General features: G+C 41.9%; 1 protein-coding gene across 1 annotated transcript in view; it reads left to right on the forward strand.

The window, feature by feature from the left end:
• Positions 1-24,910, forward strand: part of LOC143297575 (43 kDa receptor-associated protein of the synapse-like) — a 92,274-nt gene that overhangs the window by 12,445 nt on the left and 54,919 nt on the right. Inside the window, exons 2-4 of the mRNA XM_076609967.1 lie at positions 9,283-10,021; positions 18,387-18,646; positions 22,489-22,903. Coding sequence (XP_076466082.1) covers positions 9,890-10,021; positions 18,387-18,646; positions 22,489-22,903 — 807 coding nt within the window. The 5' untranslated portion in view covers positions 9,283-9,889. The remainder of the gene's footprint in view (positions 1-9,282; positions 10,022-18,386; positions 18,647-22,488; positions 22,904-24,910) is intronic.

The following is a 24,910-nucleotide window of genomic DNA, read 5'->3' on the forward strand; positions in this document are numbered from 1 at the left end:
CAAGTGCACTGCCTCTCTCTCTCTCTCTCTCTCTCTCTGTGTGCCTAGCAGCGGTTGCCATGTAGAAAGTCTACCCGAGAACATCTCGCGACCAAAATACAGGGTGTTTCTAATTCCGGCTGCTGACTGCGCGAGTTTTAGAACTGAGTGGTGAGGAAGGGGCGGGGGGGGGGGGGGGGGAGGAAGAGTGGTGAGGGAGAGGGATGGTGGAGAGCTGTTGGGGATGGTAGGGGTGGTGTGGGATGGTGTGTGTGTGGGGGGGTGGGGTGGGTGGGGGGAGTGAGTTACCTTTATTTTTGTTTCGTCTGAAGTGGTGTGGGTTCACTTTGCTAGCAGTGCTGAGCGATGCTGCTTTTATTTTTTTCCTTTGAAAAGCAAGGTGAGTTGTGGCCTGTCGATTGTGTCCTGTACCTTGGTTGACTTTTGTTTTTTTTCTCTCACTGTTCTCTCTGTCTCACTCTCTGTCTAAATCTCTGTCTCTGTCTCTCTCTCTCCTTCTCTCTCTGTGTGTGAGTGAGTTTGACGCTGTGTTATACTTGCACATTATACATGTATTAAGTATAACAACATTTATATGTGCATATGTTTGTTGTCTCTTAGAACAACGGAAGATGTGTAAGTCGGCCAAAGTGCTAATGTCTTCACCGTTGGAAAATAAACATGCATTCATTCACTGTCTCTCTTCAGTCCTGAATATATGTATGTGTGCGTGCGCATATGTGTGTGTGTGTGTACGTGTGTGTGTGTGTCCAGAGCTATTGGTTTGTTTCTTGGGGCGGAAATAAAAACGGAAGGTTGTTTCATGTTAAAGGGGAGAGGTAAAGAATGGGGGTGTTGATGGAAAATGAGGGAAGTGGGGGGAGGTGTTGGGTGATGTCATTATCAGCCTGTGTCCTTGGTGCTGGTGCTGGTGGTGTGTGTGAGTGTGCGTGTGTGTAGAAGCAGTTGGTGTGAAAGTAGCAGTAGGAACAGTTAGTAGAAGTAGTAGTAGTCTTCAGTTGAAAGATCATGGATGGTAGACTGAGCGTGTGTATGTGAATGAGTGTGTGTTTGCGTGTGTGTGTGTCAGTGTGTAGTAGTAGTAATAGTAGTGATAGTAGTCTTCAATTTAGCGTTCAGAGATAATAGATTGTATGTGTGAATTAGACTGTTTGTTTACGTGTGTGTGTGTATGTGTGTGGTACTAGTAGTAGCAGTTGTTGTTACTGTAATAGTAGACGTATTCAATATGATATGCAGGCAGTTATAATGGACTGTGTAGTGGTAGTAGTTGTAGTAGTAATAGCAGCAGCTGCAGCAACAGTAGTAGAAGTAGATGTAGTCGTCTTCAATTGCACGATCAATGATAACACTCTCTCTCTCTCTCTCTCTCTCTCTCTCTGTGCGTGCATGTGTGTGTGGTGTGTGTGTGTGTGTGTTGTTGTTGTTGTTGTTGTAGTTTTTGTTGTAACAGCAGAAGCACAAACCAAGAAAAACTCAAAACAAACGAAGAAAGATTTTTAAAAAACCCTCACAGCACTGACATGGTTTAACACAATATATATATATATATATTTGTATTTCTTTTTATCACAACAGATTTCTCTGTGTGAAATTCGGGCTCTTCTCGAGCAGTTTTGTTTGTCTTTCCTATCGAAGTGGATTTTTCTTCAGAATTTTGCCAGGAACAACCCTTTTGTTGCCGTGGGTTTTTTTACGTGTGCTAAGTGTATGCTGCACACGGACCTCGGTTTATCGTCTCATCCGAATGACTAGCGCCTAGACCACCACTCAAGGTCTAGTGGAGGGGGAGAAAATATCGGCGGCTGAGCCGTGATTCGAACCAGCGCGCTCAGATTCTCTCGCTTCCTAGGCGGACGCGCTACCTCTAAGCCATCACTGCATATATATATATATATATATATATATATATATATATATATATATATATATATATATATATATATATGTGTGTGTGTGTGTGTGTGTGTGTGTGTGTGTGTGTGTGTGTGTGTGTTTTACTGGCGGCACACATTGACAGATTACATGGATAACAGGGAACATTAGAACTGCAACAGACCTATTGACGCAACAAGTGGTAATATATAGTGATGGTGTTCTCATCATTGTAGTCAGAATCAACTTGTTCGGTAGTTGTGCCAAGTTATCATGTAGAACACAGTCTAAATACATATTTGTTGAAAACATATCGTTTTCGCTAAATAAAAGAAGTGTCCAAATAAAACACAAAAACAAACGGAGTCGGGTGTGTTATGTGAGTAGATATTTGGGGGCAAAGGATTCATTTTGTCTGAAAATTAGAAGTACCATATGTTTAGTTGTTGTTTTTTTTTCTTCTATTTAATCTGTTGGAAAGTAGTATTGATACTATTAGAATCAATTTGATTGTTATCGCGTTTAAATGTAGGATTTAGCCACAACAATAATAACATCAAATACATCAGTTTGGATGTTTCCTTCGGATCAAACAAAATCAGGTTTTCAGTTACTCTCAGATTTGGTTTTAATTCACAAGTTTCAATAATACAGTCTGGATACCTTTCTAAAACAAAATTAGCGTAACATGACATTTCCAAAACATATAAAATTATGATCAGTACTGTCTTCTTCAGTGTTACCAAAAAAAACACCCCAAAAACATTTATGATAAATCAATATTTCCATTTCTTTGGGACTACATTTTAAGTTTGTATCTTTAATTTGTTTACTTTTTAGGAAGCATTGTTTGATTTTATGATATTTTATCTTCACGTTTCCTTCAACATTCAGCGCTGGTTCACTGGCACACACTATGTTGTGATACAGTGTTCTTTTCTTGACAGATTGTGGTGTTTGCATTGCGGAGTTTTTATCAGCTGCAGTGTTAACATTTACAGGTATATTGCATTTTCGTGTGAAATCCTTTAGTGCCAGTTTTATTCCAGAAAAAGTCGCAAAATCAATTGTTAAATTATATTGTTTTCTGAAATCACCAAAAAAAGAAAAGAAAAAGAAAAAAGAACTGTCCATTTCCTTGATAGTCACCAACTTTTGGAATACCTATGTCAACCCAGTTTTTGTGAGGGAGGTTACTGTTACCTTCTTCTGCGTTCACTCGTATGCACACGAGTGGGCTTTTACGTGTATGACCGTTTTTACCCCGCCATGTAGGCAGCCATACTCCGTTTTCGGGGGTGTGCATGCTGGGTATGTTCTTGTTTCCATAACCCACCGAACGCTGACATGGATTACAGCATCTTTAACGTGCGTATTTGATCTTCTGCTTGCACATACACACGAAGGGGGTTCAGGCACTAGCAGGTCTGCACATATGTTGACCTAGGAGATCGTAAAAATCTCCACCCTTTACCCACCAGGCGCCGTCACCGTGATTCGAACCCGGGACCCTCAGATTGAAAGTCCAACGCTTTAACCATTCGGCTATTGTGCCCGTCTTACTGTTACCAACTTTTCTTCTTTCACTGAAGAGGGTGGGTTCAGGAAGTATCCCACTAGGATTCTGTATTTTAGTTCTGTAATAAATTTATCGTGTGCATTAAGAACGTATATTCTACATTTTGTTGTTGTTGTTGTTGTTTGTTTTATACATCCCAAACGTCCTAGGTTTACAATTTTCCATGTTGTCAATAAAATTTCCATTGATGTGCTTGTTCTTTCGTGGTTTGTCCCTTTCATTTTCCTAAACCTCCTTTGTTTTAAAGAATGTAAGTAAGTTTTCAAGTAGTTGTAGTCGTCGTCTTCAGTATAAAATTCAGTGATAATGAATTGTGTGTGTGTGTGTGTGTGTGTGTGTGTGTGTGTGTGTGTGTGTGTGTGTGTGTGTGTAGTGCTGGTAGTAGTAGCAGTAGTAGTCTTCAATTTTACGTTCGGTAATAATAGACGGTGTATGTGTGTATGCGCGCGCGCGCGCGTGTGTGTTTTTATTTCGTGATGGTAATTTGATTATGATGGTAATTTCCTTTTATTTACATCAAGCGCCATCAGTAAAAAAGAATTGAGATTTTTTTTAATAAAGAAGAGAGAGAAAGATAGAGAGAGAGAGAAAAAAAAACAGACGAAAAGCAACAATAACATGATTTTATATATGTATGTATATGTATATATATATATATATATATATATATATATATATATATATATATATATATATATATATCTGCATGTGTGTGAGTGTGTGTGTGTGTGTGTGTGTGTGTGTGTGTGTGTGTTAGAATAGTGTAATAATGAAATACGCGTGCGTGTGTGCGCGAGTATCTTCGTGTTGTAGCAGTAATAGTAGTATTCAATTTAAGGTTCAGTTACAACACTGCGTGTATGCGTGCGCGCGTGTGTGTGTGTGTGTGTGTTGCTCTTTTGGGCAGTCTGTCCCTTACCATTGACTCACTTTCCCGTCAGTCTCCACATTGTGTTTGCCCTCATCACTGTAACAACAACCTGATCCCCAGGCCACCACTGACTATCATCATCACCATGTTGGTTCAAGAAGGTTTGGATTTGTTGCTGCTTATCTCCAGAGCGCCGCACACACACGCTCAGTATTTGTATGTGTACCGTTGACATAGAAATGCTGATATCAAAGTTGTTGCTGACAAATGTGTGTTACGCTGAAAAAACAAAAAATGAAATGCGTGTGTGTATCTACGTGAGAGAGAGAGAGAGAGAGAGAGTGTGTGTGTGTGTGTGTGTGTGTGTTCGCTATCGATTGCTTTCGCATGCGACCACAAAGCGGGATGAGACATTGAACGTTTTCGCTGATTCACATATATCTTTTTCTGCATTTGAATGTTTTTCTGTCTGCCTGTCTGTCTGTCTGTCTGTCTGTCTCTGTCTCTCTCTCTCTGTGTCTCCATCTCTGTCTCTGTCTCTCTCTCTCCATCTGCTTGTGTGTGCGCGCATGCGTGTGTGAGATTGTGTGTGAGGTGCACCGGTGTGTGGTTGTGTGTGTGCGTGTGCGTGTGTGTGTGTGTGTGTGTGTGTGTGAGTAAAATTCTTACTCATCCTCTCCTCCTTCTCCCCCTTCTACTCCTTCTCTTCAACCTCCTCCCTCCTAATATTCTTCCTCATCCTCTCTTTCTTTTTTCTCTTCCTCCTAACCCAGCCACTCCTCTTTATTCCTCTTTTTCCTCCTCTTCCGCCTCCGCCTCCTTCTTTTGGTTGTAGTGAATTTTGTGTCACCTTCACCTTCACCTGTCCCTTGACCTCTGTTGATGTCGCTGGGGCACCAGTGAAAACCTCGCCACCACGCCCCTCCACCTGCCTCTGTTCCCCCCCACCCGCGTTTCCTGTTTGTCCGTTCTTGGATAGTTTGTTGTGTCCCCTTGTTACGGAGGGCCTTCAGAGTGTTCATCTTGACACCGCTTCCCGTACATATCCATTTGTAATTGCATGATCATATTTTTTTATATGTCTTTTTTTTCTCTTGTATATATCAAACCAATCCCAGTATTACTGGCAAATGGGTGCTAAAATAACATGCAAATTATGTATTTTATTTTGTTACACCATGTCATTGTTGCTGCTATGCTCCAACTAACCCCCCAGTTCCCAGTTCAGGCTCAACTAGTCAGATACAGAGCCGTATTGTAAATCTAAGTTGTGATCTGTGCATTTGCCTATTCCTATTGCATTGTACCAGACTGATGATTACATTTGGCCTTTTATTTCATTTTATTTTTCCTCCCACTTGTATTATCCCCCCCCCCCTTTTGTTTCTTCTTTTTAAATTATCTTCGCTCTTCCTCTGTGGCCGTCATCCTGTTATTGTCGTGTTTCCTTGTTTCTCTATGACTCAAAGAGTTAATGGGAATAAACAAACTCTGAAACTCAGAAACCGCTCGCTTTCAGACCTTTCACAGCGATTCACACTAACTGCTACAGTCAGACATAAAGTACACAGACACGCACAGACACACACACACTCTCTCTCTCTCTGAATAAGTGCGTACTTATGCATAAAATTATATTCGGTAAATGTCCTACTTATTTACACCAAACCATTGCCTGCTATGAAATTCGCAACCCTAACTCCCGAAATGCGACACTTACTCTACCCAAACCAAGAACAGACCTATATAAATCGAGTTTGGCATACTCCGGCACGTACTGTTGGAACAATCTCCCCAAACGCCTCAAAGAACCCTTTTCCACCACAACATTCAAAGACAAACTTGGACAGTACATGCGTGCCGAAAGCCAGACCGAAAATCTGGTATAATATTGTCACTGACAATCCTTACAAACTATGTCGAAATGCGTCAATTAGTTGATAACGTATCACGCCATAGAACATTGTTTTCAGAGATCTGAATGTGTTCTCCTTACAGTGGACATAAACTAACGAAATCAAACTCTTGTCTGGTCATGTCTACGATTCTGTATACTGACATGTATTACAAATTGTGAACCATCCTCACCCAACTCTTTTTTTTCTCGCACTGACATATCTTTACCTCTCTCTCTCTCTCTCTCTCTCTCTCTCTCTCTCTCTCTCTCTGTCTGTCTGTCTGTCTTTCTCATAATGTGTCCATCTGTCCATATCCCTATTTCCCGTCGCCTTATTTGCTTTTTTTTTTTTATGTCTCTTACATCTGTGTTTTAAATTTTATCATTACTTTTCTGTGTTAATTTCACTTGAATCATTTATGTGTAGCATTCATGCTAGGGTTTTGTTGTTGTTTTTCCCGTGGTGTGTGTGTGTGTGTTAATGTGTGTGTGTGTTAGTGTGTGTGTGTGTGTGTGTGTGTGTGTGTGTGTGTGTGTTACTCGCTTCCGTTTCGTACAGATGTGAGCGATGTTGTGTCCCTCAGTTTGACGCTGTGCTATACTTGTACATTATACATGTATTAAGCATAGCAACATTTATATGCCTATGTGTTTGTGTATCTCTTAGATCAACGGCAGATGTGTAAGTCGGCCAAAGCGCTAATGTCTTCACCGTTGGAAAAAAAAAGATTCATTCATTCATTTATTCTCTCTCTCTCTCTCTCTCTCTCTCTCTCTCTCACACACACACACACACACACACACACACACACACACACACACACACACACACACATTCGTGCGCAAGCAACATGCACACACAAACACGTGTTGAAGAAATAAAAGTGGCTCCATAGAGTACAGCCAAGGAATGGTGTGTCTGAATGATGAGGAGCATACTGGAAAGGGATGTATTTTTGTAAAGGATGTGAGAGGGAAGGTCGGGGGAGGGGAGGGGGGGGGGGGACTGCTGAGGACTCTTTCCCCGTCATGTCTCGCTACGATATCAAGTCAGCTTCAATATTTGTCAAGAGAAATTGACATGTGTCGGTGTCGTTAAAAACTAATATGAGCATAAGACATACACTTCAAAGATATGCAATGCACGTGTTTCGACATTCGAAGACATCACGTCAAATTACATTGACGTATTTAAGAATGTTTCACATATTTATGAACGAATAACTCATAACGAACAATATATGATGCATAAATGAATGGATAAATAATGGAATAATTTGACTAGTTAATGAACCAGCTAACCAACTAACCAATCCAATAGACTAGCTAATGAATTAATCAATCTGTTTTGTACAATGATATATTTGTGTGTGTGATCATCATTATTAATCGGTTAACTAGTCAATAGTAGCAAGGTTTCACGTCCCTCTATGATTATGCTGCACATCATTGGTTATCATGCACACAAATATATTCCTCTCTCTCTCTCTCTCTCTCTCTCTCTCTCTCTCTCTCTCTCTCTTCTCCTCCTGTTCCGAAGTCATATGAATTATTATTTATGGTCCCGTTGTAATACATGGGTTGTTGTTGTTTAATTGGAGTAGATGTCAACAATTTCTCCAGTGTTTTTTTTTTCTTACTAATATTGATAGATGTTTTTCCTGGAATTGTGAACAATGATTTATGAGTGCAACATGGTCTGTTTAGCAAAGTACATTATATCGTTCTTGTTGTTGTTTTTAAACTTGAAGACTATCATGTCATTTAAAATGTTATATTGATTACCCGTGCACTTTGTGTCGTACATTGATGCACTCATTTAAAGGACAGGACTACAGACAAAACACTAAATAAGTTTAAAACCTCGACATTGCATCTCATACTTCGAACACTAAGCTCAGCAAGAAAATGCCCATTATATAGACATGAGACATACAGTGCATTAATGGAATTGAGTCGTATGCTTCCTGAATTAAAAATATGCTGAGAAAAAGAAAGACAAGGAGGACTACAATACAGACAGTACAAGACAATACCGACTCTTACCTTTTTTGAAAAAAGAAAGAGACTAAACTGGCTATTCAGCAATAATAACCATTCAAGGTAAATCTTGAATAAAACATAGAAGTTGCCATGTCTCATATGTCTAAATGTGTCAATAAACTCTCAATTCTTTGAAAAAGAAGAAGAAGAAGAAAAAGTTTGTTATTATAACGATGACAATAACGTTTAAAACCGCAACAGAAGTTTGTTATTATAACGATGACAATAACGTTTAAAACCGCAACAGAAGTTTGTTATTATAACGATGACAATAACGTTTAAAACCGCAACAACAAACAATATTTACAAACGTAAGGATATACACGGAGAAGATAGGTACATGATTAAGGATCCAAAGAGATCATATAACATTCATTGACATATTTAAAAAGATTTTACATGTTTCAGAGAGCAATGAACACTGATGCAGGCTGCATATCGAAGCATTGAAAGATGTCACACAGAATTCCAATGATAAATCTAAGAACATACTTTGACGTTTCCAACACTGAAAGATATCACATGAAATTCCATTGACATCTCAAAGAACATGCTCTGTTTCCCGCTCCCAAAGAGATCACATCAAATTCAGTTGATATATCAAAGAACATACTCTGACGTTTCCACACTCAAAGAGATCACATACAATTCAACTGACCTAACTAAGAACATATTCTATTACTGATTAGTTTCCAGCACTGAAGGAGATCACATAAATTCGGTTGACATATCTAACAACACACTCTGATGTTTCCAGCACTCAAAGAGATTACATAAATTTCCACTGACATATCTAAAGAAAAACTGTGATACTCCCAGCACTCAAACAGATCACATAAGTTTCCGTTGATACACCAAAGAATACTGTTGACGTTTCCAGCACTCACGGCGATCGCATGACATTCCACTGATATTTCTAGTGAAAATACTCTCATGTTGTTTCCAGCCTCCCAAAGACGTCACATAGATCCCACTGACACACCTCATAAGAACGCACTCTGATCTGATTGTTTCCAGGCGTGCCCAGTTCTGCTGAAGTCCAGAGTTCCTCAAGGGGCTCCTCCGGCAGAGAGGGCCACGCCAGCTCCATCATCCACAGCAAAACTACCAAGTCTGCAACAAACCAAACCAAAAACAGAAGGGGCTGGGCAGAGCCGGGTTGGACATCAGTCTGCTGGCGCCAGTCCCTGGTTTGTCAACACACCTGATCCACGGAAGTCACGTGCAGCACAGCACTCCGTCATCGTCAGTGCCACCACCACCACCACCACCACCACCAACACCCAACACCAACACTAACACCCACCCAACCGATCTCGGAACACTTTCGAACAAAGCGACCCGTCTACCTGAACAGCTGATCAAGACGTCACTGATTACTGTCTTCAATCCAGCACAAAACCCAAACCCACCGACGACATCAAAGAACTGCAACAATCTCCGTCCTCACCGCCCGCCGCCAGGTGCACGGCACACAAGGTCAAGTGAAGGCCAAGGTCACTGCCCCACACGTGGCCGGGGTCAGGCCAAGGTCGTCCGGCTGTTGAAGGTCAAGGTTGCCGTCGACTGAAGAGCCGGGAGAGAGGGAAGAAGGGAGAGAGAAGAGAGAGAGGGGGGAAGAGAGATGGGACAGCGGTTGGCCCGGAGGGAGAGGGAGAGGGGAGGGAGGCTGTACCAGCAGCAGAGAGCCGAGGAGGCGGTGGAGAGGTGGAACCACGCCCTCACCAAACTTCGAGATCCCCGGGACAGGTTTCAGGTAGGAGAGAGGGGGCTGAGAATTCCTTGTTGATGTTGTGGTCATAGTGGTGTTTTAGTTGGTTGCTTAGTTTATATTGTGCTGTCTTTCATTGCATTGTGTTGTGTTGTGTCGTGTTGTATTGTATTGTTTTGTGTTGTTTTGTTTTATTGACTTCCGAGACAGGTCGTGGTGTGTTATTTGGTTGGTTCGTTGTGTAGTTAGTTTGTGTTGTATTGTGCTGAATTGTCATGAATTTTGTTATGTTGCATTGTTTTGTATTACATTGTTTGTCTCAATAGATTTCAGGTGGGGCTGGGGCTGGACTGTTGTTTGTTGTTTTGTGGTCATCATGGTGTTTTAGTTGGTTGGGTGATTTGTTTGTATCGTTTTGTTTTGTTTTGTTTTACTGACTCCAAAGACACGTCATGCTGTCCAATTCTAGCAGTTTATGGTGTTGCGTTTTATTGTATTGTGTTGTGTTTCTGTTGCTTTTTTCTTCTTTTTTTTCGTTTTTTTTTTTGTTTGTTTGTCACAACAGATTTCTCTGTGTGAAATTCGGCCTGCTCTACCCGCTGAGAGCGCGTCGCTGCAGTGCAGTCCACCCCGTTTAGTTTTGTCTGCAAACTTGTTTGTTCTGGTACTAAAGTGGATTTTTCAACACGATTTTGTCAATGACAACCCTTTTGTCACCGTCGGTTCTTTTACGTGCGCTAAGTGCGTGCTGTACAATAAACATTGGTTTGCCGTCTCATGCGACAGACCAGCATTTAAATTCTAGTGGAGAGCTGGGGGTAGGGGGTTGGGGGTCGGGGGGGTAAAATAATCTCGGTCTGGTGCTCGAACTCGAACCCGTAAACACTGTCTTCCTGGCCGTCCGCATATCCACTAGGCCAACGCTTCACGGGATGTTCGGTTGGTTGCAATGGATTGCGGGATCTTGAGCGTGTGTGTTTGATTTTTTGCATATGTATAGAAACGAAAGAGGTAAAGGCACTTTGACGTGGGAAGTGGGCAAAATCCCCATACTGGACACATCGGGATCGAACCCATGCTCTTCAGATTGCAAGTCCGGTGCTCTAACCACAAACACCCGACAATGATGCCTGCCGAATCAATCAGTAGATTTTTTTTTCTAAGAAACGGCTACGTTGAAGCACTTTTTGAAACAAACCTTTTGTGTCCAGCTTTTTTTCCCCAGAACAATTACGTCATGATATTGTCACGGTTTTTTGGTGTGTTTTTTAAAGTGATGCAGACTAGATATACTTCGTTGTGTGTTTTGTTGTTGTTGTTGCTGTTTTATTATTTTTTTAAAGAATAAAATAGAAAATATTCAAGCCAGGAAAATTGGATTTTGCAAAGAAAACCACAAACTCAGCAAAGACAAAAATCTTGTTTTTATCTGAAGTGAAGAATAAAGAAAATGTGTTGACCTCTCTCTCTTTCTCTTTCTGTGTGTGTGTGTGTGTGTGTGTGTGTGTGTGTGTGTGTGTGTGTCCCCCTCTCTCTCTCTGTATCCCTCCCTCTCTCTCTCTCCCTCTCTCTTTCTCTCTCTCTCTCTTTCTCGATCGCAAGGAGTGTTACGTAAACGAAAGAAAAGATGTTTGTTCAAAACGACGAAAGAAGAGAGAGATTTGAAAAAAAAAATGCTTCTTGGCATAACGTTATTAAGAGAGAGAGAGAGAGAGAGAGAGAGAGAGAGAGGTTTTCATCATTGAATTTGCGAGTTTCTATAGAAAGAAATATCATTATCGGTAGTTACATGGTCGTTGATTGAAACCAGTTTGCTTGTATAATCGCATTTGCGATTTTTATCTTTATTGATGTAAGTGGGTATCACGTATGGTTAAAGAGAGATATTCGCTATTTATTGTTATGCCATACTTTTTTTTATTTGAAAGTGCTGTGATCTTGATGGGACATTGATCTGATGATATCCTTCACGTAATTATGTTTTCCAATTTCACCAATAGTTTGCTGCTTGAAATAGGTATATAGCTGATAAAACGTTTCTAAATATAATGTCTGGAATTCATTGTACAGGTGTCCAGTAGCTAAGGAGATAATTACAGAGTGCGCGTTTGCAAATAATTATAGCGATGCGTGTTCATTGCATGGGTACAGATTCTGAGTGCGTGTTTGCAAATATTGTATTGCATTGTATTGCTCTTTTGTCACAACAGATTTGTCTGTATGAAATTCGATTGCTTTCCCCAGGGAGAGCGCGTTGCTATGCTAAGAGTGTCCTCTCTTTTTTGTATGTTTTGGTCTGGAAGTGTGTTTTTTTTCCTGTCACATATGATTTTTTTGTGCAGATTTTGCCAAGGACAACTCTTTAGTTGCCGAGGGTTCTTTTGTGTGCGCTGAGTGCATGCTGCACACGGGACCTCTGTCGCCTCATCGGAATGACTAGCGGGCAGACCACCACTCAAGATGTAGTGGATGAGGGGGGTGGAGGGGGGGGGATACCAGCGAGTGTAGGATCCGAATCAGGTGCCAGTCGCATTGCTTGGTTCTAACGTTTGACAGTTACACGCGACTAAATGCCTACGTTGATGACCGAAATACGCCATTGGTCAGTTCCATACTACACACAGTTAGTATCGGGTTACGACCATACCAGGCTCTTCCGTCCGAGCAATGCAGCTGGCTCCAGGGCATGAGGTGATCTTTACAGTGCTGATTTTGCTTACAGTTAAGAAGGTTCCTAAGTATATGGAATTCTTACATAATTTTTATATGTATTAATTTTCAAGAAAATCGAGTGACAATTCAGACTATGCAGGCTGCATATTGAACACCACTGTTCTCTCTTTCAATACACCAACTGCTGTTTCAGGCATTTGAGCAGTATCGTGGAGTGATGGCCCAGAGGTAACGCGTCCGCCTAAGAAGCGAGAGAATCTGAGCGCGCTGGTTCGAATCCCGGCTCAGCCGCCGATATTCCCCCTTCACTAGACCTTGAGTGGTGGTCTGGATGCTAGTCATTCGGATGAGACGATAGACCGAGGTCCCGTGTGCAGCATGCACTTATCGCGCGTAAAAGAACCCACGGCAAAAACAAAAAAAAGGTTGTTCCTGGAAAAATTCTGGAAAAAAATCCACTTCGATATGAATTAATAAAACTGCATGCAGGAAAAAATACAAAAAAGGGGGGTTGGGTGGCGTTGTAGTGTAGCGACGCGCTCTCCCTGGGGAGAGCAGCCCGAATTTCACACAGAGAAATATGTTGTTATAAAAAGAAATAAAAAAAACACAACAACAAAATATCAACAGCTTGAAAAATCCTTGTTTCGGTCATAATTTGACAGTTGTTCGGTAGTTAACAAACGAGAGTTGTCGCTTTTCATTGTGAAAAGTGGAAATGAATGTGTCAGAAAGGCACAACTGGTTATGAGTAGCGCTCACTACCTTGGCTGTGAACACCGCCGTTTTTTTATTGTGTTATTGTATTTTGCAGTATTTTATTATTGTGTTGTGTTGCATTGCATTTTGTCGCGTTGTATTTTTGTATTGTGTTGCATTGCGCTTTATTATATTGTATTATTGCGTTGCGTTGCGCTGTGTTTCATTTATATTATTGTGTTGCATCGCGTTGCGTTTGATTGTATTATTCTGTTGTGTTGCATTGCGCTTTATTGAATTGTATCATTGTGTTGCGTTGTTTTACGTTTTATTGTCCTATTCTGTTGAGTTGTGTTACGTTTGATTGAATTGTATTATTTCATTGTGTTGCATTGCATTTTATTGTATTGTTGTGTTGTATCCGTTGCGTTTTAATGTATTGTATTATATTACTGTATTGCGTTGCATTTCGTTTATTGTATTATGTTATTGTATTTCATAGGTTTTTATTATTGTGCTTTATTGTGTTGTATTATTCATGTTGTATTGCGCTTTATTGTATTATATTATGTGTTGCGTTGCATTTCGTTTGATTGTATTATGTTATTGTCTTGTGCTGCGTTTTATTGCATTGTATTATTGTGTTGCGTGGCATTACGTTTTATAGTATTTCATCATTGTGTTGCGATGCCTTTTGTTGTACTATTGTGTTGTGTTGCACTGCGTTTTATAATATTTTATTATTGTGTTGTGTTGCGTTTTTGTTTGTGTGTGTGTGTGTGTGCGCGCGCACGCGCGCGCGCGTTGTATTTGGGTTTATTGTTTTAAATTATAGTGTTGCGTTGCGTTCCAATGTGGTTTATTTCACTGTATTATCGTGTAACATCGCATCACGTTTTATTGACTGGCTTTTATAAACAAAGTGAGTCTATGTTATAACCCGGTGTTCGGTTCTCTCTCTCTCTCTCTCTCTCTCTCTCTCTCTCTCTCTCTCTCTCTCTCTCTCTCTCTGTGGTAAAATTTAACATTGCCATTTCTCTGGAAATACTTTGTCTGCCAATACCAAATTTGGCTTAAACATAATATGAAAAACATCTTCACAGTCATACCAACAACAGGTTGTAAGTCTCCCGAATTAAGCCATTTTTCCGAATCATTAACGGCTTATTTCGTTGAGATTCGTTCTGAAATCCGAAGATTCTAAAAACCGCTTCCCACAGAGTTACTAGAAGGTAGGTTGTGTTCAAAGACGACATAACCTCGTTTCTCTTGTTCGCAATGAAAAGGAAAGAAATACAAATTCTGGACAGAACACATGCAGTGATACTGACTATACCATCGACGTGTTTACCGCATATAAATATTCTAAAGTGGACACTGAATTAATTGGAATGAACATAAAAGAAAAATTGAATCGATCGCTTCTTTCAGCCCTTTGTGGACTGGTTCGTGCAGATCTATACATCTACCATGTGTTGCGATGTGCTTGAAGCGATGGCAACGTCTTTTACCGCCGAAATAAAAGAATAATCGAGATATATAAAACACACAAAAGACATGATTTAAATGGCGTTATCCCGGCCACTACAATCAGGTCTAAGCGTTATCCCGGCCACTACAATCAGGTCTAAGCGTTATCCCGGCCACTACAATCAGGTCTATTTATTGCACGAAGAAGGAAACATCAACATTGCTTTAGATATTAAATGTAGTCATACAATGTCAGGTGCACGCAGCAGTGGGGAGTAGCCTGCTTGCTTCGGAACTGAACACGCATGGTTCTATCCGGCTCGCAGGCCCTTTTAATAGTTTTTTTTCCTCCCAAGCTTATTTTATATGTCATATTCAATACACAGCACTTTTCAACGATTCTTTAAATCTCTGTTTTTTCTTCTCATGATTCCTTTACTGGATAAAGCGCGAAGCACAAGTGAGTCTTGAAGGCTTTGCCTCTTGTTTCATTGTATTGTGGTGTTGTGTTGCTTTGCATTGTGTTGCTATACGTCGCATTGTATTGTCTTGTATCATACTTTTATTTCTGTTTACAAGTGTATGATTGTGCTTTATCATCAGAGCTGATTCTGCTACAGAATCTCGCTGGGGACAACTCTCTTGTTGCCATGGGGACTGCTATGAATACTAAATGCTCGCTGCTCACGGAACCTCATTCGAAAGACTAGCACTATTTAAGTTCTAGTGAGGGGGTGGAGTGAGGGTTAAAATCTCGACCGGCACGGAACTCGAACCTATGAACACTCTCTTCCTAGCCGGACACGAAACCACTTGGCCACCGTTGTGTTGGGTGGGTGTGGCAGAGCCTTCATACATTGCCCCTCAAATAGGTGTGTATTTTTGCGAACGGCGGCGTGCAGCATAAAGGTCTGTTTTGTAGCAGAATTCGTAGCAATGAAGCAAGTTCCGGGTTCAGTACAACACAAGGCAGCGCAGTACAAAACGATAAGATACAATGAAATACGATACAATACAATGTGATACAACACAACACAACACAACACGATACAATGAAATACGATACAATACAATGTGATACAACACCACACAACACGATACAATGAAATACGATACAATACAATGTAAGACAACACAGCACAACACGAAACAGACAATACAACACAACACAACACGATACAATGAAATACGATACAATACAATGTAAGACAACACAGCACAACACGAAACAGACAATACAACACAACACAACACAACACGATACAATGAAATACGATACAATACAATGTGATACAACACCACACAACACGAAACAGACAATACAATACAACACAACACAACACGATACAATGCAATACGATACAATACAATGTAAGACAACACAGCACAACACGAAACAGACAATACAACACAACACAACACGATACAATGCAATACGATACAATACAATATAAGACAACACAGCACAACACAAAACAGACAATACAATACAACACAACACAACACGATACAATGCAATACAATACAATGTAAGACAACACAGCACAACACGAAACAGACAATACAACACAACACAACACGATACAATGCAATACAATACGATACAATACAATATAAGACAACACAGCACAACACGAAACAGACAATACAACACAACACAACACGATACAATGCAATACGATACAATACAATGTAAGACAACACAGCACAACACGAAACAGACAATACAACACAACACAACACAACACGATACAATGCAATACAATACAATACAATGTAAGACAACACAGCACAACACGAAACAGACAATACAACACAACACAACACGATACAATGCAATACGATACAATACAATGTAAGACAACACAGCACAATACCACACAATACGAAACAATACAACACAACACAGCAAAACACAGCAGCACACCACAATGCAATACAATAAGATACACCACAACACGATAAGATACGATACGATACGATACAATAAAGTAGCGTACAAAACAATACATTATTAAGTGTGTGTGCCCCTGGTGATACAAAACAATACAGTACAATACAATAGTGATATGATTTGTGAGTGCCCCTCAATGCAATATAATTCCATTCTATACCATACCCTACTACACTACACCACAGAATAGCATACTATACCAGACCGTAACGTACCATACCATAAAATTCAACACAGCATAGCACAGCACAGCACTATAATTACATAATGTGTGTGTGTGTGCCCTGCACCAGGTGAACGGGGAATGTGCCGAGTGCTGTGTGAGGGTACAACACAACACAACACGACACGACACGACATGATACAGTACAACACAATCACCTCACCTCACCTCAGGCCCATAACTACAAAGTAGTCATTGGGAGAAACCTGAGGACCGCAGACGCAACCTCCCTTCTCCATCTGTCTCTGTCAGCAGCCGCCGGCAGCAGCTCACGTGTATGGAGTCCAGTCCATTGTTTGATGTTCTCATGCCAGTTCTTCCGCTGTCTTCCTCTTCTTCTCCCGCCCTCGATGGTGCCTTGCATGATTGTTTTGGACACTTATATTTTCATGAACAACACAGTACAATATGATAATATTCAACGTGATACAGTATCATGCAATACAACACAATACAATGTGATACAATACAATACAACACAATACAATACAACACACCTGTCACATGATGTCTGTGCTCCCCTCCGGGTGATCGGGGACCTCTGTCGAGCACTGTGCGAGCTGGGCAAGTCACCGGAACAACACAGTACAACACAACACAGTATGATACAATACAACGCACCACAATACAATACAAAACAAAACAACACGATACAATACAATATGATAGAATAGTTTAGAGTGTGTGCGCCACAATTGAATGCAATACAATACAATGCAATAGTTATATAACTTGCGTGTGTACCAGACAATACAATACAACACAACACAATCGCTAGTTACATAACTTAGGTGTGCACCGCACAATACACTACCATACCATACCATACATTACCATATAGGACAACACAACAGTTAATAATAATGGATACTTATATAGCACACTATCCAGAAATCTGCTCTAGGTGCTTTACAAAAACGCTTTTGTTAACATAAAACATTATATCTATGTTACATACACACACCAAAATGTGATCACACACACACACACACACACGCACGCACGCACGCACGCACGCACACACACACACACACACACACACACTGCATACATATATTTTAACATACATGTGTATCTAACAGCTACCCTAACACATACGCACACATAGGCAGGCACAAACTTACATAAACACACGCACACACAATACACATTCATATACATGCATGTAGTTATGTACACATACATATGTATACACACATAGTCAAGCACACCTAACGAAAAGGAAGTGGACCTGCCACAATTGAACTTATTGCTGAGGGAAAAGGTGAGTTTTGAGACGAGATTTAAAAGATGCGAGGGAATCAGAATGACGGAGGTTATCAGGGAGCTTGTTCCACGTCTTTGGCGATTGAAAGTTACATAACGTGTATGTCTGTGTCCCCCCCCACCAGGTGAACGGAGACCTGTGCCGGGCCCTGTGTGATCTGGGCAAGTCTCGGGAGGCCCTGGAGCACGCGGGCCAGCAGTGCGGGCTGGCGGCGGAGCTGGGGGGAGCCGGAGCGGAGGGGGCCAGGGGCGAGGGGGGGCCGCTGATGGCACAGGCGTACCTGAACATGGCGCTGTGTAACCTCAGGTCCGGGGAGTACTCCAAGGCTGTCAGCTACTGCCGCTCTGCCCTGCAGCACCAGCCTGACGGGGGCGCCATCACTGGGTACGTCCTGTGTGTGTATGTGGGGGGGCAGGGGGGGGGAGTTGGGGGGGTAGAAGGGGGGGACATGTGTGAGAGAGAGAGATTCGTTCATTTATTTAATTACTTATCTTTTTATTTCATTACGTTATGCATCATATTTTACTTCGTTTTATTCTCGATGTTCCCTCAAAAGCCTAATCAAGCGCGTTGGGTTTCGATGCTGGACAGGCATCTGCTTAGCACTTGTGTAGCGTATATGGATTTTTCCGAACGCAGCGATGCCTCCTCGAGAAGAGAACTGACGTGATGTTGAACAAAGCCCATCTCTTACTTTGTCACAAACCCAGCGCGCTGGTTAGGGGGTAGACTGCCTTTGGTTTGTGTAAAACATAAACCTAAAACGAAATAAAATAATTAAACATATGAAAAAAGAAGTGGGTTCATTAAATATGATAGGGTATGATTCTTGACAGCGACTTGAAACGGACTAAATTGTGAGGAATTTGAAACCAGAATTTGAAGGCCTAACATCCACTCATGTGCGCACGCGCGCGTGCGCGCGTGTGTGTCTGTGTGTATCTGTGTATATGTCTTTGTGTGTGTGTGTCAATACCTGTGTTTGAGTGAGAATGTGTGGGTATAAATATGTGTGTATGTGGAGTGATGGCCTAGAGGAAACGCGTCCGCCTAGGAAGCTAGAGAATCTGAGCACACTGGTTCGAATCCCAGCACAGTCGCTAGTAGTTTCTCCCCATCCACTAGACCTTGAGTGGTGGTCTAGACGCTAGTCATTCAGATGAGACTATAAAACTGAGTGCTGTGTGCTGCTAGCATGCACTCAGCGCACGTAAAAGAACCCACGGCAACAAAAGGGCTGTCCCTGGCAAACTTCTGTAGAAAAATCCACTTCGTTAGGAAAAACAATTAAAAACAAAAACAAAAAAACTGCAGTCAGGAAAAAATACCAAAAAAAATAGACGGCGCTCACAGTGTAGCGAAGCGGTCTCCCTGTGGAGAGCAGCCCGAATTTCACACAGAGAAATCTGTTGCGACAACAACAACAACAACAAAAAAAAGAGTAATACAACTATAAATATGTGAAACACATTACAGTAATTCCTTTCAGTGAAATCCGATGATGTGGAAAACTTTTCGCCGCTCTTGCATGTGGCCAGAATGTCATGTGAATATTTTCTTTGGAATTCTCATTAATTGTGGACCAGTTCGTGGTTGTTTCCTATCATAATACAGTTTCGTTTTTATGCCTTTCTGCCGTTCCTGTAGTGTTCTGATACAGAGCCTTCTCATTATTAAATGCTGGACGATTTTGACTTTTTTCCGTCCAGTTTGAGAACTTCGGTGCCTTTTTTTTTTCTTTTTTTAAAATCAACTCAGATAAAATCAAAAATACTTAATCAATCCACATAGAAATTAACCCATGCCGTTGAATATTCAGTACAGAACGGGGTAACCATATGTTTTTTTTTCCTGTATTGTCCATATATTCTGTGCAGCATAACCAGGACTGAAAGGCTATGCCAGTCTGGAATAAAAAGCTAATTTGTGTCTGTACGTTTTCTTCTGTTGTTGCTGCCTCTGTGTGCACATGCCAAATGATGGGTACAAAGACAGGTCCCGAAACTCCTTTTGTATTTGAATTTGTATTTCTTTTTATCACAACAGATTTCTCTGTGTTAAATTCGGGCTGCTCTCCCCAGGGAGAGCGCGTCGATACACTACAGCGCCACCCGTTTTTTTTTGTTGTTTTTTTTTTTTTGTATTTTTTCCTGCGTGCAGTTTTATTTGTTTTTCCTATCGAAGTGGATTTTTCCACAGAATTTTGCAAGAAACAACCCTTTTGTTGCCGTGGGTTCTTTTACGTGCGCTAAGTGCATGCTGCACATGGTACCTCGGTTTATCGTCTAATCCGAATGACTAGCGTCCAGGCCACCACTCAAGGTCTAGTGGAGGGGGAGAAAATATCGGCGGCTGAGCCGTGATTCGAACCAGCGCGCTCAGATTCTCTCGCTTCCAAAGCGGATGCGTTACCTCTAGGCCATCACTCCACTTTTTTGAGGAAGTGTCTCGGCTTGTTCCTCTGTACCTTATATTCACCTGTGTGCTGGTTGACTCTGCAGTATAATCAGCATTGACTTGAAGTTGTGTGTGCTGTAAAAGGAGAGAGCTGATTCTCTCTGTTGTTTGTTAATCCTTTACTGTCTCAGACACACTGCCCTCAACCGCTGAACTGTTATGATGATAAACGTAAATCATTTATCATGTGTCTAAAATCAACATTTTTTTTACGATCTCCAAGGTCAACATATGTGCAGACCTGCTAGTGCCTGAACCCCCTTCGAGTGTATATGCAAGCAGAAGATCAAATACGCACGTGAAAGATCCTGTAATCCATGTCAGCGTTCGGTGGGTTATGGAAACAAGAACATACCCAGCATGCACACCCCCGAAAACGGAGTATGGCTGCCTACATGGCGGGGTAAAAACGGTCATACACGTAAAGGCCCACTAGTGTACATACGAGTGAACGTGGGAGTTGCAGCCCACGAACGCAGAAGAAGAAGAAGAAGAAGAAACTTTTTTTAATATCACAAATCAATTTAACAATGACTCAACCTGTCGTCCACTCAGATGATTGTGATCATAAAAAGGATTATGTTTAATATTGCTGTTGTTGTGACTGTTTTTCTTCCAAATTTCACCCACATTTTTACCCTCATTTGCCCAGTTTCCCCCAACCCTCCATTCATCCACATCTCCCACCCCTTCTAACCGATAATACTCAGATGTATTCATAAATACTTTAACAAAATGTCTTCGATCACCGATATGTGTGACGGGACATTAAACAAAAAATTCCTCCTTCCTCCTTCCTTGTTGTGACTGCTGTGAACATCATCGAACTCATCATATGCCATTTTGCACTATTGTGTATGCATTGTTCATGTGAGGCAATTAGATCCCACTATAAGGGGTTTTACGCCATATTTATAATATACATTTATATTACGACTGGTACTATTACGACCCCACCTCCTGTGGGGATGCCGGGGGTCTTTCAGTATAAATAGTATCCCCCGCCTACTGGAAATTATGTGCTAGAAATTTCCTTTTTTTCTATTACTCTCTTTATTTCTCCTTTTTTCTTCCTTCAGTGCTGTCTCCTTTTTCTACCGTCCTAGTCCTTTGTCCTGTCTTTTTCAAGCAAGTCTTGACTCATTTTCTTTCTCTTTTCCGCAGTCTGTGGTGTACTATCTGTGCGGTTTTGCTCTGGCGATCAGGAAGTGAAAATGCAAACACTGGGATGGGCACTAGCTGTCCATTCTGCGGTGTTATTTGCCTATATGGCCTTTTTATGTAGTTTTTATTTGGCGTTGAAGTATTGATTTTTCCTTTTGCACGATTTTTTGTTGTTGTTGTTGGTAATCTAGGAATGGTAAATCAAGCAGAATGGCTGGCGTCCTCAGCACGGCAAAATCATATTTGCCCCGAGGAGCTAAATGGTTAGGATAATGTGTCATGAACTGTTTTCTTATAGAGTTTATCTTAAAGGTTGTGTGTGTGAGTGTGTGTGTGTGTGTGTGTGTGTGTGTGTGTGTGTGTGTGTGTGTGTGTGTGTGACAGTTTTGTGTTGGCGCGGTTGAGCGTTCATAATGGTTTGACAATCCTGATATGGCTCTGTGTGGTCGGCTGGACTGTGAGCAACAATCAACAATTAAACTTCACTAACATCACCACCACCATGACCACTGCTACTACTATGATTATCCTTATCCTTATTATATCATCATCATCATCATCATCATCATCATCATTATTATTATCATCATTCCCATCCCCACCAGTTACCTCCACCTGTGCCTGGGAGACGCCTTCATGGGCCTCAGCGAGTTCCAGAAGGCCTGGAACAACTACACGCGCGCGCACGCGCTGGCCCAGAGCCTGTCGGAGCGCGTGCTGGAGATGCACGTGCACGCCAGCATGGCCTCCATCTACAGCGCCCTCAACGACCACGACTCCGCCATCGCCTGCTGCCACGCCGCCCAGCGTCTAGCCGACGATACTGTCGGCGGTGGCGGGAGCGGCGGCGGCGCGGGCCCGGGTGGTATCGGCGGCGGTGGCGGCGCCGGCGCGGGGAGGCAGCGAGTTCCGGCGGAAGTGGCTGGCGCCGTGACGCGTTTCCGGCGTCGCCTGGCTCCCTTGCTGGCTCGGCCCTACCGCAAGATCGGGCGTTACAATGAGGCCATGGACTGCTGTGAGGTGAGTCTGGGGAGTGGGGTTGGGGGGTGTGGGTGTGGGATGGGAGGGAATTGTGTGTGTGTGTGTGTGTGTGTGTTTCTTAGTGCATTCGTGTGTGGGGAGAGGGGCGCACGCGCGTTTTGTGTTTTATCTATCTTACGAATCAAGATTTGAATGTATGTGTGTACACGCGTTTAACAATGTGTGTGTGTATGTGTGTGTGTGTGTGTGCGGGCTCGTCTTGTGTTTTGTTTAGCTTAAGAATCAAGGTTGAATATATGCGTGCACAAGCGTTTAACAGTGTGTGTGTGTGTGTGTGTGTGTGTGTGTGTTGTGTATTTGTTTCTTAGTGCGTGTGCGTTCGTGTGTTTGTGGGGGTGGGGGTGGGGGGTTGAGTGTGTAGGCTCGGGCGCGCACGCATTTGTGTTTTGTTTATCTTGATTCTTGTGTGTGTGTGTGTGTGTGTGTGTGTGTATGTGTGTGTGTGTTTTAGACGAAAATCTATCATCTTCCTCACGCCACACATGCCTCTGTGTGTGTGTATGTGTGTGTGTGTGTGTGTGCGCGCGCGCTTCCGTGCATGTATGCGCGCCTGTACACACATGCTTGTGGGTTCCCTCTGGGTGGGTCCTTAGCTGACTGGAGTCCATTCCTGGCTCTGAAGTTTGGGAGGCACTGCGGACAGGGTGTAGATAGTGCTGACCTGGGGTGGGTGGGTACACTGCACTACACTACACTGCATTACATTGCACTACACTACAATACACTGCATTACATTGCACTACACTACACTACACTGCACTGCATTACATTGCACTACACTACACTACAATACACTGCACTACACTAAACTACTCTACACTGCTCTGCACTGTACTACACTACACTGCACTGCATTACATTGTGCTGCATTGCAAACCACTGCGCTGCACTACACTGAACTGCACTGCACTGCACTGCACTGCACTGCGCTACACATTACTCCACTCCACTGCACTACAATATACTACACTACAATGTACTACACTCCACTCCACTGTACTACACTCCACCCAAATACACTCCATTTCAGTCCACTCTACTACACCCCAATACACTGCACTGCACTGCGCCACGATATACAACACTCCACTACAATATACAACACTCCACTACAATATACAACACATACAACACTCCACTACAATATACAACACTCCACTACAATATACAACACATACAACACTCCACTACAATATACAACACATACAACACTCCACTACAATATACAACACTCCACTACAATATATTACACTCCACTACAATATACAACACTCCACTACAATATACAACACTCCACTACAATATACAACACATACAACACTCCACTACAATATACAACACTCCACTACAATATACAACACTCCACTACAATATATTACACTCCTCAACCACATACACTGCACCCCACTACACTACACTCCACCCCGCTACACTCCACAGCACTGCATTACACTATATTACACTCCACAACACTACACTGGTTCCACTCCACTCCATTGTACTAACTCTAAACTCCACTCCACTGCACTCCACTGCACCCCACTCCACTGCACCCCACTCCACTGCACTATAAAGCAGTGCAATACAATACAACATAACACAATACAATTCAACTCAACACAACTCAGCACAACACAATACAATTCAATACAATACAACACAACACTATACAACACAACACAATACAACTCAACACAACAATTGAATACAACACAACAATACAATGCAATACAATACAACACAACACAATACAACATAACACAACACAATACAACACAACACAATACAACACAACACAACATAACACAACACAATACAACATGACACGATACGACGTTGCATTCACGCCGACGAGTGCTGTGGAGTTCTCTCCCCTCCTCTTCCCGCTTCTCATCCCTTCAGCAATGTAATCTATGCAAGGTTACTCCAAATATTCTTCCCTTTCTTCTTCTTCTTCTTCTCCTCCTTCTTGTTTCCTTTTCTTGT

Source organism: Babylonia areolata, chromosome 23, assembly GCF_041734735.1.
Source record: "Babylonia areolata isolate BAREFJ2019XMU chromosome 23, ASM4173473v1, whole genome shotgun sequence".
Taxonomy (NCBI): Eukaryota; Metazoa; Mollusca; class Gastropoda; order Neogastropoda; family Buccinidae; genus Babylonia; species Babylonia areolata.